This window comes from Rutidosis leptorrhynchoides, chromosome 6 (assembly GCF_046630445.1).
Source record: "Rutidosis leptorrhynchoides isolate AG116_Rl617_1_P2 chromosome 6, CSIRO_AGI_Rlap_v1, whole genome shotgun sequence".
Taxonomy (NCBI): Eukaryota; Viridiplantae; Streptophyta; class Magnoliopsida; order Asterales; family Asteraceae; genus Rutidosis; species Rutidosis leptorrhynchoides.
The window spans coordinates 51,092,385-51,106,778 of NC_092338.1; the positions used below are offsets into that span (position 1 = coordinate 51,092,385).

The 14,394-nt window shown below is 34.8% G+C and overlaps 1 protein-coding gene across 1 annotated transcript; it reads right to left on the minus strand.

Moving 5' to 3' along the window:
• Nucleotides 1–10,644: 10,644 nt before the first annotated feature.
• Nucleotides 10,645–12,790, minus strand: LOC139855742 (uncharacterized). The gene is made up of 3 exons (XM_071844993.1): nt 12,310–12,790; nt 11,059–11,172; nt 10,645–10,980 (listed from the first exon to the last, which is right to left on the minus strand). The coding sequence occupies exons 1-2, from the start codon at nt 12,692–12,694 to the stop codon at nt 11,090–11,092; spliced, it is 468 nt and encodes a 155-aa protein (XP_071701094.1). The 5' UTR covers nt 12,695–12,790; the 3' UTR covers nt 10,645–10,980; nt 11,059–11,089.
• Nucleotides 12,791–14,394: the final 1,604 nt, after the last annotated feature.

The window sequence follows — 14,394 nt, forward strand, 5'->3', positions numbered from 1 at the left end:
GCATTTAACATTACTTCATAAAGTCAAGGTGGCGCGTCAACAAAATTTATCAACGTAAGATCAAGATCGAATACGAGTTAGATATGATAGAAGAGTTCGAGTATAAATGCACAAATAGTCAAGTAATTCCTACTTCTGTCTATATGCCGGTTGTAGTCTAGATTCACCTATGTACCCTATGACTCGGGGTGGACACAAATGAACTCTAAATCCCTACAACCAAGGCTCTGATACCACCTGTAGCGACCCCGACAAATCGTCAAGTGACGGCGTCGGCTACGTGGGTCCCATTACCTGATTATAAGTCTTTAAGATAACGTTTGACCAAAATATGTCGCCTTCATTTCAAAATAAAGATTGTTTCAAAGTTTACAAGAATTGTTCAACCAAAAGTTAAGTTACAACGTTATAAGTACGATTGAAATCTAGGCGACACGGTTTAAAGTAAAGTCAAAAGACGCTCCATGAAAAGCATGTATACTCGACATCCAATGCAAGTATCAAAATAATGAGCGGAAGTATGTATCACATATCGTGCAAGACCTGAGAAAAACATAGAAAAATCTGTCAACGAAAACGTTGGTGAAATCATAGGTTTAGTAAGTAAATTGTATTGAACCACAAGGTTCTTTAAGAATTGCTCAACCAGAATCATTCACATTCCAAAATAGTATTTGTATCACGAGCACCCAATTATCAAGGCTTAACCGAATCTTCCCTCTGAATTTTGAATTTAGTGTTAGAACTTACACTATACATTGTTGAAATTATATTTCATTCACTAACGGTAGCGAACCGTCTGAATGAGGGTTTGTTAAACCCGTATGGCCACACAACATAATTACACGCTTACACTTACACCCTGCAAGTGGAACTAATGATAATTGGATTGAGGACTTTTGTTCAAACTCGTATGCATCTTTGTATTCGTATTTGTTCACAATGTAAAAGCATGATAAGTAAATAAGTATGAAATGTATGTGTTTCTCAGCCCACGATGTAAAGAATAAAAGTGATTGAAAAAGTGGGACTATGATCTCACCTTTGATTGCACGGGTATAAATGTACTTCACAAAGTAAACGTGTGCATGAATGTTGCTTAGCCTTGACCTAAACAAATAAGTTGTATCAATTAACTGGTTACGACACAAGGTCGGGTGAAATGTGTTCAATTAGTCCTATGGCTCAATACGACTTGAATAGTATAGCATGTGAATCACGTTGTCAAGTTTCATGCAAGAATCAAGTATAAAAGCATGTTAGAACGATTGTAATAAAGTTTGAGTTGACATTTCAAAACCTTACCATTAGAAAGGAAATCTTATTACGTTTCCAACGATATTTGATTCATCGAAAACGGAGTTACGGTCAAAAAGTTATGGCCAAAACAAGTTTGCTGAAGTTCGGATGAAACAGGCAATTGTCACGGCGCGACAAATTGCTCCGCGGCGCGACAAATGCCTATGTTGAAGGTCAGAAAGCTTGAAAAACATGTTCTAAAATCACCCTTTGGGCCACGGCGCGACAAATTGCTCCGCGGCGCGACAATGGCCGTGGCCTGGTCCCTGGCCTGTTTCACTTGTTCAAGGCTTGGTAAAATTTCAAACAAACGCAAAACTCAAACCGTAAACAACTAGAAGACGTATCTTATACCGTTGGAAAGCTCTTTTGACAAGGAACACAACTAAACATGTTTCACCAAACAAAAACATCATTTATAATAGCCGAAAACTCATCAAGTGATCATTAAACGTTCATTTTTAAGGTTTCAAGTTCTTCAAATGCAATTTGAGTTTCGGGAAACCAATTCACACATATAATATGCCGTTTTGAAGGTAATGAAACATACATTACAACTAAACACTAATAATTAACATTCCATGGCATTCAAGCATCCAAAAATTCATGTCAAGAACTATCAAACCCTAGTCAAACATCACAAAATCAATATTCATGTTTTTGAAGTTTTCTTAATCAACCTACGCATCAAAACGAAGCTAGTGATACTAGTAACACAATTAAAACATGCACTTTAACAATCTAACAACATTAACCCATCCAAAATCAAGGATTAAGCACACCCATTTCAAGTTCATGCTAGTTACTCCAAAAACAACAAATCGAGCAAACCAAACATATATTCATGTTAGACTCGAGCCATAGACACTAACTAACACCATTTCAAATCAAAAACACGAATTTAGAGAAATCTAGAGTTTTAGAAATGTTACCCAAACGAGATGAAGTTGGTATCAAATTGTAGAGGATGAAGAGAGGATTCCAAATATGTAATCGGATTTGTTGTGAGCTTCCAAGATTGAATTTAGATGATGAATGAATGGAATGGGTTTGTGTGTGTGTTCTTGAGATGGAGAGAAAAGGGATGAGGGAGATGATGGAATGGATGAAATGGGTTGACTAGTTGACCTAGTCAACTAGTTTGCCCATTTGGCAACTCCGGTCCCTCGAGTTTCAAAGCGGGTGCGGGATTTAACCGATCGAATATTTTTAAAACGCAAGTTAACGAGAGATGTTATAATTAAATGACGGAATTATTATGAACGTTAGTCAACGGAAACTACGAATTTAAATAACGAAAGGTATTATTTAAAAGAAAAAGACGGTGTTAAAAATAAATTTAACGGAAAAAAACGCGGGATGTTACATCATTGTTCCTACTTGGCCGAAAGTTATTTGGGGCAATAGCGTTCCCACAAAAGTCATGTTGTTCCATTGGTTAGCAATTCGCAATTGTATTCCCGTCAAAGACGTGCTCATTAAAAGACATATTTTACCGGCTTCTCAAGCGAATGTGTGTATTTGGTGTTTGGAAAACACCGAAACTACCATCCATCTTTTGTTACATTGCAAATGGTCTTTGAAAGTATGGGCCGAATTATTCTCTTGGTGGAATATCTCTTGGATTATTTCGGGTTCAATAGAAGCATTCTCGTTTGATTGGTTTTTTGGAATGGGAATCAAAGCTTCTAAGTATTGGAAGCTAATTGGTCCCGCAACTTTTTGGGCGATTTGGTTGGCCCGTAACGATTTCATTTTCAATAGCAAGTTCACGTGTCGCTCGGCTTTAATTCGTAGCATCAAGTTAAAGACGTTTCTTTGGGCTTCAAATCTCAATCTTTGTAATGGCAATCAATCTCACGTGTGGGAGCACAATCCAAGTTTACTTTGTTTTTAATTATTCGCATTGTATTTTTTCATTTTGTCAATCTAGACCTAGCAAGTCTCCGTCATTGTAACTTGTATTGTATTGAATCTTTATTGTTTTGATGAAGAGCTTTGCAATTAATACAATTCAATTTTTCGCCTTAAAAAAAATAATAATAAAATCTACGAAAAAAAAAGTGATTTATTTGTATTAAATTATTAACACGTAGCTAGCCTTATTAATACATTTGTTTGCTAAAGGTCAAAAGTCAAAACTAGTTAATTATCATTAATCACACTATTCCTACGACAGCCTAGTGTAAACTTAAAAAACACAAATTGGATTGAACTGGATCACATTCTTTTTAATTTGGTTAATGGAAGTCAACCGTGGGTGGTTGAACACTTGAAATATATATATACGTACATAACTTGACTCGTTTAATTCATGTTGTATTACTATTGCTATTATTATTTAGTGAGATCAAAATTAGTGATGATAGAGTGTGATGGGTAGTTTTTATAGATACAGTGCTAATGTGTCAAATGTGATAAAAGAAAGGTTTGTATTGGGGATGGAGCTGCGGCGAGTCTATATTGGTTGGTGTGGGGTTCTATGAGCCTACTATTATGAAATAATTTTAAACAATCTATTCTTTCATTCTTATATTTTTTTTTTTGGGTAAAGGATATACTAAATTTAACTCTCTAGAGCTCTACATATTTTTAAAATTTATAATTTTTTAGAGGAAAAAAACTTTGCCACCATTCAAACCAACAGCTCAATAGGAAAATTGGCCCTAACAGTCATGCAAATGTTTTAGGATTTAATTAATTTTACAGTGATACCAGTCCAACTAATTTTGATTAACATAAGCCCAATAATAGTCCACTTTAGTACTTACAACCTGACCCCATTTAAAATTCTTACCCATTTGACCCATGAACCATGTCAACCCGAAACCTTTTTGACTCATTACCAAATCGATCCAACCTGGCCCGTTTGTGAGGTATAATTGTGAGTAAAAGTCGATTAAAAGGGTTGAAAATTGGGGGAAAAAAATATTATTTTATTCCACCAACTATTTGATAACTACACACATTCACAGTATACATTGAGTTCATTACCCACTACACCAACCTATCCTAAAGAACTATCCTAAAGTCTTGGTATGCCACAATCCCACGTAGCCTTATTTTTTTTATTTTTTTTTTTTTAACGACGATTTTTTGACATTAGTAGATCATTTATTTCAACGACCCTCATCATTTGCACGTAACACACACGTTCGGGTGAAAACCCGAACCCGATCAATGGTACCCGAAAACACATCCATAGAGCAGTGTTCCTGTAGACAAGCCTTATTATGCCAATACAATACCAAGTTCAACTAATAACCAATTAATTATTCACTAACTTAACAACCATACTAAGTAAACATAACATTTAACATAACAAATTAAATAATAAACTCTAAACCAATTAACTCAACATAACTTACTCCATACTATATTGTACAAATGTTCTATGATCAACCTAGCATGAAAAATGGGTAGAATGTACAACAACACAGAAACAAACACGAATACAAAACATGGATTCAGAGATGCCAAGTACAATGAAGGGGCCAAGATCCATTGTAGAAGAAATAACTAAGAATCTTGAATCGTTTGTAACTCGATCTAGAGGTGGAATACTCTAAAACAAGGATCAATCGAATAACGGGTCGTACCGGGGTCGAATGAATCAAAACTAAGGTTTAAATCTGGATAAGAACGACTCCTAACTTGGTTATTTGGTGGGTTATGGACGTAGGAAACGACTGGAGCGAATAATGCACGGTTTTGGGTTAAGGGAATGAGTAACCTCACAAAGGAGGCTTAAACCCGTCTATATACTGTCACCGGACACAGTCGGTCGACTGTGTGTATTCAGTCGGTCGACTACTGTGTTGCAGTTTAACTATTTGATAAAAACATTAAGGCACACACATAATGATTCAATAGTCACAATATTAAATGTTATTATATGACCGAATGTAAACACATGATATGTAGAACTAGAGATTATGCACCAACATCCATTGTTGTCGATCCAATATTTTTTTCTAGGATAAAAATCCATTCTTAGCTCTTTACTTGAATATTTAATTCCACTGAATACATTCAATCTGAATATTTGAATCTATCTTTAAAAGGGAAGATCAACATGGTAATTGATGATATCAAGATATTTGTAGCATAGATAATAGATCTTAAGGTTATTCTCAGTCGTCTCTACTATTGAACTACATTAATTACTTCTAGTTCAACACAACAACGAATCCTATATATATCTCATTTTTTTATATAATATAGATAAAAGATCTTTTTTAAATCATTAAATGGAGCAAACCAAAACGATTGATTAATCGAGTCAACAACAAGCGTCAATTACTCGATTTATTGACGACTTGACTGTCGTTTAGAGCCTAAATTGAACTTCAGCCAGGTTGGAAATTTGATTCTATCATTTTCATGACGTCTCACATTTTTTATTTTTATCCTACTTGCTGGCCGGAGGTCCATTCGGAAGCAATCTCTCTATCTACAGAACATTGAGAAAAAAGACTTTCTCTACTCTTTGAGTGTTTCACTCTGAGTGGAGAGATAACTTCTCTTAATTCTAGAATAGGGGAATAATTGTCTATATCTTACTTTCTTATACCTCACATGTAAGATTGAGTTTTGTTATTCTTGTTGTCGTTGTAAAACAATTGATTAAGTTAGGTGGATCGAATTAAATGAAGAATAGGGTTTCTCAATAATATTGAATGTACGCAACATTGCAATGACATAATATTTAGGTAATGAAATAATTTAGGTAAAGATGGGACCGAAAAGTATCGGAAACGGAACCAACACCAAATTTTGGCTAACAAGCTGGTGCGGAACTAAAAAATTTTGTAACTTATTTCGAAGACTATTTATGCTCGAAGCAAACAAACATGCTTCGGTATCGGATAGACTCACTTTAATCAACTCCATCACTACCGGCTCATGGAACTGGACACGTGCTCCCACAGGCCGCGTTCTCACTGAATTGACGGAATTAAACTCCCTTGTAGCATCCATCAATCTCTCCGAAAATCCTGACACTTGGAAGTGGAATCTCGATCCATCCGGTATATTCACAACCAAGTCACTATCCCACATTCTCGACAAGCAAAAACTCGCCAACTCCCACACCACACTTGCAACACCTAATAACAAATTCATACCCCTCAAAATCAACATTTTCATATGGCGTGTAATAAATGGAAGAATCCCAACAAGAATCGAACTCGACAAACGTAGCATTGACCTCGACACACTTCTTTGCCCACTTTGTAACTTACATGTAGAGTCCATTGAACATGTACTATTTCACTGTCCAAGAACAACATCGATTTGGAATTCTATCTTACATTGGTGGAACCTCCCCAATAACACCCTAACCAACATAAATGACATTACAACAAATAACCAAAGCTTCGCTTCTACACATACCGGCACCTCAATTTGGCAAGCCACCAAATGGGCCTCTACGTACATAATCTGGAAACACCGAAACGCCAACGTTTTTAGTAAAAAAGAATGGAACGACGCCACCATCCTAGCTGAAATACAATCACAAACCTTCGCATGGATCTCAAAAAGGTCTAAAAAGAAACAATCGAATGGCACCAATGGATAATTAACCCATCATTCTACATCTCCTCGAACACGCAAAGAATGGGTATTGGCTAACTACGGAATCATCATACCTCCAGAAGCCCACATGATAATAGCTAAAATATTTCGGATCTTGGCCTCCGCTACGCACTTGGCCAAATGGGTGGTTGTGATCGGCTTTGTCATCGCGGTAGCGGTACTGTTGGTTGCTTCCCCCCAGCTTATTCTTTAAGTGCCGCGGTTCGTAGCGGATCCTTGTCCTAAATATTTTTAGCTCTTTATGTAAATCCTACATTTTATGTTTCATTGTATAGTTTTATAGGTCCTTGTAATTGACTCCAATATATATCAATAAAATTACTTTGCTTGCTTTTCAAAAAAATAATTAATGTAAAGGAATTAAATCTTTCCCAATTGTAACAGGTAATGAAAGTCAGGACGACTAATATTATTAGGTGGTTTTGTTTTCTCTCTTTGCATTTGGTATCTTAGTTGTTTGAGCAGCTTGCATTCTGCTTTGGGAAGGGTTATCCCCTGTGTCTATTCGTTTGTTATTTGATTTTTGAGACATATATAAACTTTTTGCTTAAAAAAATGATATATTATGTAAAGATCTTTTTATTTTCAGTTTCAAACCTCACTAACTAACACAGACTAACAACATATTTTTGTGATCAGGATAATGTTCGGAAATATTTACGGAATAACTTGTTAGGCCGCGTCCATATCCTATGCGAGTAACCTGAACAAAAAGAACATGATCCGTTCACCGTACGAATGCAACATGAATACTCTAATCTGAATTTAAATGTGTACGTGTATTAAGTGATACTTTTTCTTAGTTTTATAAATCTAAAAATGTGTCTTTGTCTTTGATTGTAAACAAAAAGATATAATTAATAGTAAAGTACACATTATTAAATCAACGGTTGTTTGGATTATTTATTAGTTCTCCAAAAAGTTTACCAATCAAGTAGTTGGCCTATTTGTTTCTTTCCATTACAACTACCATTTTCTTTCAACTTCACAAGTAACCTTACTCTTTTTCATATATAAAATTTCAAATTTCAATTTCAAAGATCGTTTACTAGAGAAAACATCGAGCCCACTCCCAATCTGGTCTGTTTCGCTCGTCGTTGCATCAAAATGGGTTCGTGTTTTTCATCCAAGAGGTCAAAAACATTGAAAACCATAAGAGTTGTGCACTTAGATGGCTCATTCGAAGACTATGAAGATCCGGCCACGGTTAACCAAGTGATCAATAACTTCCCTAAACACTTTTTATGCACTCCGATTCAAATTCTCCAAAACGGGTTGGTACCACTTAATCTCAACGATCAACTCAAAACGGGCCAAATCTACTTCATGTTTCCAAACTCGACGCTTAGTTTCAATGCGTCTCCAAATGACTTGGCATCTTTAACAAGAAAGCTCACCAACATAGCCAAGACTAGCCGATGTCTACCCAAGCCGTCGGGCCCAACAAGTCATTCGACAAGCCCATTATTGAGCCCAACATCTAGAAAGTTAAACAGGTGTTATGGTGTTACGCCTAAATCAAAGTGGAAGCCGATTTTGGATACGATTAGAGAAATGTCGTTTACTCGTCGAAATGAATCCCTAGAAGATGAACTTTTTGAAAGCTTTCGAGCAATATAATAACATAATCTTTTAAAATTTTGATATAAGTTATTGTACGTTAATCTTTGATGTATCGTTACGTTTTAAATGAGCTTTACGATTATCAAAAAGAAGGCTTTCGTATCATGTCAGCACAAGTGGAATTATAATCATGCATTTATTGTTACATGGATGGATAACCATTGAAGATATTGATGATCAAATGTTATACTAGTATACGTTATGCAACAGGGACTGGTGAATTGTCAAGTTTAATAACCCCCTACTATACATCCACGGGCTATATTAATTTAGTGAACGAGTAATTAATAAAATGAGTTACAACTAGTTGACATATTTTATTTTATCCTTCGAATCTAATCTAATCTTCTAATCTAATCTAATAATTAAAAGAATCTATTAAAAATTCAACGAATATTTTTTAATTAATATTTTGAATGTATAAATAATTCTTTAGAACAAAAAATTGTAAATTGGATATTTTCTTGGAACGAATGGAGCACTATTTATTACTCATATTTCTTTTGTTGGAAAAAGTTAATTTAAATAACGGTGAACGCGGTACACAAGTCTATTGTTTATTGTTTATACATGGGGGTACAGTAGCATAGCGATAGTATAAGTATATGCTATAAAATATAGATCAATATAGTAGCTAACCTTAACTAGTGGCGGTTCTTTGTGTATATCAAAGGTGGTGTCCGCTCACCCTGGATTTTACGGAACAAAAATTTTTACACTAAAAAAAAAAAATTTTTACTAAAAAATAAGGTTTTTTTTAGTGTTCGTCCCTGCTGACTATGAAAGATTTAAAAAAAATTTACACCCGCCCCACATGTATCCGAGTTCAAGTTCCGCTTAAGGCTTAAACATCATGAAGCTAATTATATCAGTCAATAACATGACCATAATGAATATGTAGTGCAACACTACCAATATATCACGAATGGCGTTTTTCTCCATTTCCTCCCGAGTCGATTGTAGGTGTTTTTCTGGTCACTAAACTGGTCGTCGTGACGATTGTGGATTATGCGTATATGTGGTGACTACAGGGTGATTCCTATGGGTTACTTTGCTACGGCTTTGAATTATGTGGATGATGGGTATTGAGTATTAAACAACTTCAGGTATTTGCGAATTTTTTTGCCTTCAGGAAGAGGCGCCGTTGGCTAGGCTGGTGATTAGATCATTTGCAGTGGGGAGGTGCGTAGGTTGGTAGTATGAGTTACTTTTTGCATTTTTTTTTTTTTTATGATTAAGATATGTGGATTTTTTGTGTGGAGTATTGGTGGTGTGGGTTAGGATTGTTGTGATGATGTGTTAAAATATAATTGGTAAAATAATTAAAAAGGGATAAAAATTATATTTTTAAAATAATATAAAACCATTAAATATATTCCAACGTTGATTGCTTGAATGCTTGATCCGTTGAAATCCAACAGACGCCCACCAAATTGAAAAACAACACTCACCAAATTGAAAAACAACACTGCAGTATGCCTTAGGGCGTGAGTTTTGGTGCCATGTCATATCCCACGGGCGTGGAAAGTGAGGGATACAAGTGGTCTTTAAATTGGTCATTGGTTGTGTTGAATTCGTGTAGGTGTAATTGGTTTGTTCAATTGTTTAGTTTGTATATTAGTTGCTTCTATTGTCATTGTTTCATGGAGTTGGTTTGTTTAGAACTCCGGTTTAAGTGACAGTTGGAGATTGTGCATTTATGTGGCGGCTATATGCCTGTCGTGAATGGAAGCATGAAATAGCTTACATAGATAGCATAAAACATAAGATTCGGAACATATATATATGGTCTCAGTTGTTCCCAGTTTTCTCGATGAACTATAACAAAACTTGGCAACAAAATGTCTACTAGCACAACACAAAACTACATACCGAAAATGTTAAGAAACACAAACCTGTTCCATCATATTACCAAAACTAATGAGCCATTGTTTCTCTACTTCACCAAGACCACATATTCTCCCTTTTTTTTATCGTCATTTGTACATGTAACAGTACTTCATCAGCCATGGGTCACCAGCAAAACTTAAGTAACATTACAAATATTAATTCATGGAGTACAAGCATTTATTTACAGCTTCCATCTTTCACTACTTCCTCAACACAACGAAATGGTCCAAAACATAAGAGAAGAACACATACAACCACAAACAATTGTACAAAACGGCACCTTAAGATATGTTGCTAATGTATCTCCTACAATCCTACTAATTCAAAAAAAGTGAACACGTCGGCATCGAAATAAACATTAGAACTTATTAAATGGTTTTGAGAACATATAGATATCCTTAGGCTTGAACTATCAAACAGATACATATTACACTTATGTCCTTTTCCTACATCAACCTACCTAGCTACTACTCATACATGAGAACAATCACGAAACCTCCAAACAAGCTCGTTTCACTTTCTTCAACCCACATCCTGTAACAACGATAAATATGTACAGTACGAAGCGCCCTGCACATTCGAAGAAACACTCAAAACGCATATAACCACAAAAATACATTTACAAAGTAAAGGATGGGGTACACTTACTCAGGACTTGATGTATACAGTAGATAAAAGTTCATCCTTCCTCATCATCATGCTTGGACATATCCTCCCGATTGTTATCGTCTTTCACCTCCACTGGTTGCACCGGGGAAGTACCTGAAGTTAGGATAGAAGGTCAGTATAGAAAATATTAGCCAAGCTTATACACAAATAATATCATTTGACCTTGACTATTCATCAATTAACCTATTTAAGTATAAGATCAATTTAGTATACCAGAAGAGAGCTAATGATTCCTACAATAGTCTCACGAATAAAACTAAATGCAAAGTATAACGGCAATATCGGCATCACCCAGAGGGAGGGGACTTAACCACCTTCGCGATCATATGCCACCCACACACGCGTTAGGAAGGAACCCAAATCGCAACAACCCTGGCAGTACGATTGAAGGTTGGGAAAACCTCCTCCGAGAAGCTAATTGCTGGCAGTACCAATTAGATCCCGGCCTTTGGAATCGAACATGCGCCTACTCATTAGCACAAATGCAAGACTACTATAATGCAAACTACAAAGATTATATTTATGTTAATTTGTACTTCATAACATAAAAGCAAGAAAGGTATGATATAGACCCAAAATTGATGCTTACTTGCTTAGCAGTAAATAAAGCCTAACATAAGTCATTAATCAAGGCCCCATGAACCACCACCTAATTCACTAAGGTTAAAGAAAATATATAAAACTGAAAAATGACTTGTCTCTCTATCCATAGAACATTGAGAGGAGGGATGACTCTACTCTTGGGAGTGTTTCACTTCGGGTGGAGAAAAAACTTGTCTTTATTCTCGGATTGGGGAAGGATTGTCTACATCTCACCTCCCCATACCTTGCATATGCGAGATTGGGTTTTGTTGTTGTTGTTGTATATAAAACCGAAAAACCACCTCTAACACCTTTACCTTGACTACATTATCAGATTCCTGAACATAATTTTTTACAAACTAAACTTGTGTGTAGACTAGCAACTACAAACAAATTTTTTACAAACTAACCGAATTTTAAATTTTTGAACAAAATGAACAATTTTAGACAATTATGTTAAAGTTTATGTTTATATTTGTGATTTTCTTCTATATTTACACATATAATTTGTGATTTTCTTCTTACGATCTAAACAAAAAAAACAATCCAAATTCCAAATCGTTGATTAATTTGATTATATAAATATCGCATTAATTAATCCAAAAACAAACAAATCTCAAATCAAAACAGATTTATTCAATTCAGTACCTTCAATAAAATAAGCAGACGAAGGCCAACCACGAGACGTGCTAAGCGCCATAAATTCCTCTTTGGTCAACGGATTAGTCAAACTGTTCAAAACGTCAACGAGACCATGAGATTCAGACAGCTTACGGTGAGGCGGAACCCAATAAGATGAACCAGGAACAAACGGAAGCCAATCAGGAGCCGAATTCCGTACAATTATGTTATGAATCATATCATCCAGCTTCCGTAAACCAAGAATCTCATCCTTTTCGAGATCGAATTCGATCAATTGTGCTTTTCCTGATCGGCTTGAAAATCGATTAGGTTGCGATATACCTAATTTTAATGTTTGTAACGAATTTGATGATGTTGATCGAATTAGGGTTTGTGATAGGAAACGAGCCATCTTTTTTAATTATTCTGTGTATCGATATCTATATATCTATATGTATGTATATCTGAGGGTAAAATGAGGTTTCGTTTTAGTTGATTCTTGCGATAAACATACATAGATAGATGAATGTATCGATACAGGTTTCTGTGTTTTTAACACCGATGTTGAAGTTACGATTTCAGCCCCTAAAGTTTTACTTTTTATATAATTATCCTAATTTGTCTATAACTTATACTACAAATGTATGACTTTTTTTTTTTTTTGTTTGAAAGGCAAAAATTATTATAATCAATTAAGAGTACAGGAAGAGTTGCATGCATGGAGATCATACAAGCTATAAAATATACAACATGAAGAAGCTTTAAAACACGAGAACACAAAAGGAATATAGCTAGACTAGATCCAAATTTGTTAACCCTGATCATCGAAGGTCAGAGGATTAAGCAGCCATTGAGCTCAGTCGAAGTTTACACTTTTGCAGCGCGTTGAGATCCAAAGAAAACTCATTGATTGAATCTTGTTCACTACCGTTGGAACGTTCCACTCTTTGTTTTCAAAAGTCTTTGTGTTTCTCCTTTTCCAAATTACATAGTCCGTTACCCATTCGATTGCTTGCCACACCTTAGAGATTATTTGATTCGAAAGCGACCCATTTCCTTTGAACATATCTACTGATCCCGAATAGCTAATGTCACCCAAATTGCACCATTTGAAAATTTTGACCCAAACTTCCTTCACCTTTTGACAGTTTAGAATCATATGCTCGATCGACTCCGTCTCACTTTTGCATATATATATATATATATATATATATATATATATATATATATATATATATATATATATATATATATATATATATATATATATATATATATATATATATATTCATAGGACCGAGTCGAGTTCTGTACCCCGCTTATCTAACTCCACTCGGACCGGAAGCCTCCCTAGCTTCAACCTCCATACGAAAATACCTACTTTCTGTGGAAGGAAAGTATTTCGCATGGTTGCCGAACCTAGAGACTGATTATGCAGCATCAGATTATTTAACAACATCGAACAAGTGTACACCGAGTGTAGATACCGCTATTGTTTAACAACATCGAACAAATGTATGACTTTATTTCTTCAAATTCTAACGATCTTTGATTTTTTTTTTAATAGGTTAACATAAATTGCAAAACATTTATGAGTTCGTTGTATACATTATCTCAATTCAAAATCATATAATTTCCAAACTATTATACTAAACACTTAAAAAAAATGATAAATAAAAAAATTTCAACATTAAACTTTAAAAACTGTAATACAAATAGCTCATCTAAACACACTCTAGTCCAATCACTAAATTCGAAATATTATATCACAATGGAATGGTTGAATTGACTTATATTGATGTATACAAAAACACAAATTAGTATTATATCAAATCGGCAAGGTCTCATATTTCATATTGTTTTATTGTTTTATTTAGGGTATGTTTGGCAATACCACCTCTAAAACTTTATGATAGTTTATTTTTTATTTTTTTATAAACTACAGTTAAAAGATTTATATTATATATAAAAACATAGAAACTTATTGAGATCATAAACTCTACAAAGATTAGCTACTTGAAGTAAATTATCAAAACAAATTAGAATATATTAGAAATTAAATTAAAATGCACTAAATTATTATTTTGCAATTCCATATTTTGTCTTCGTAAG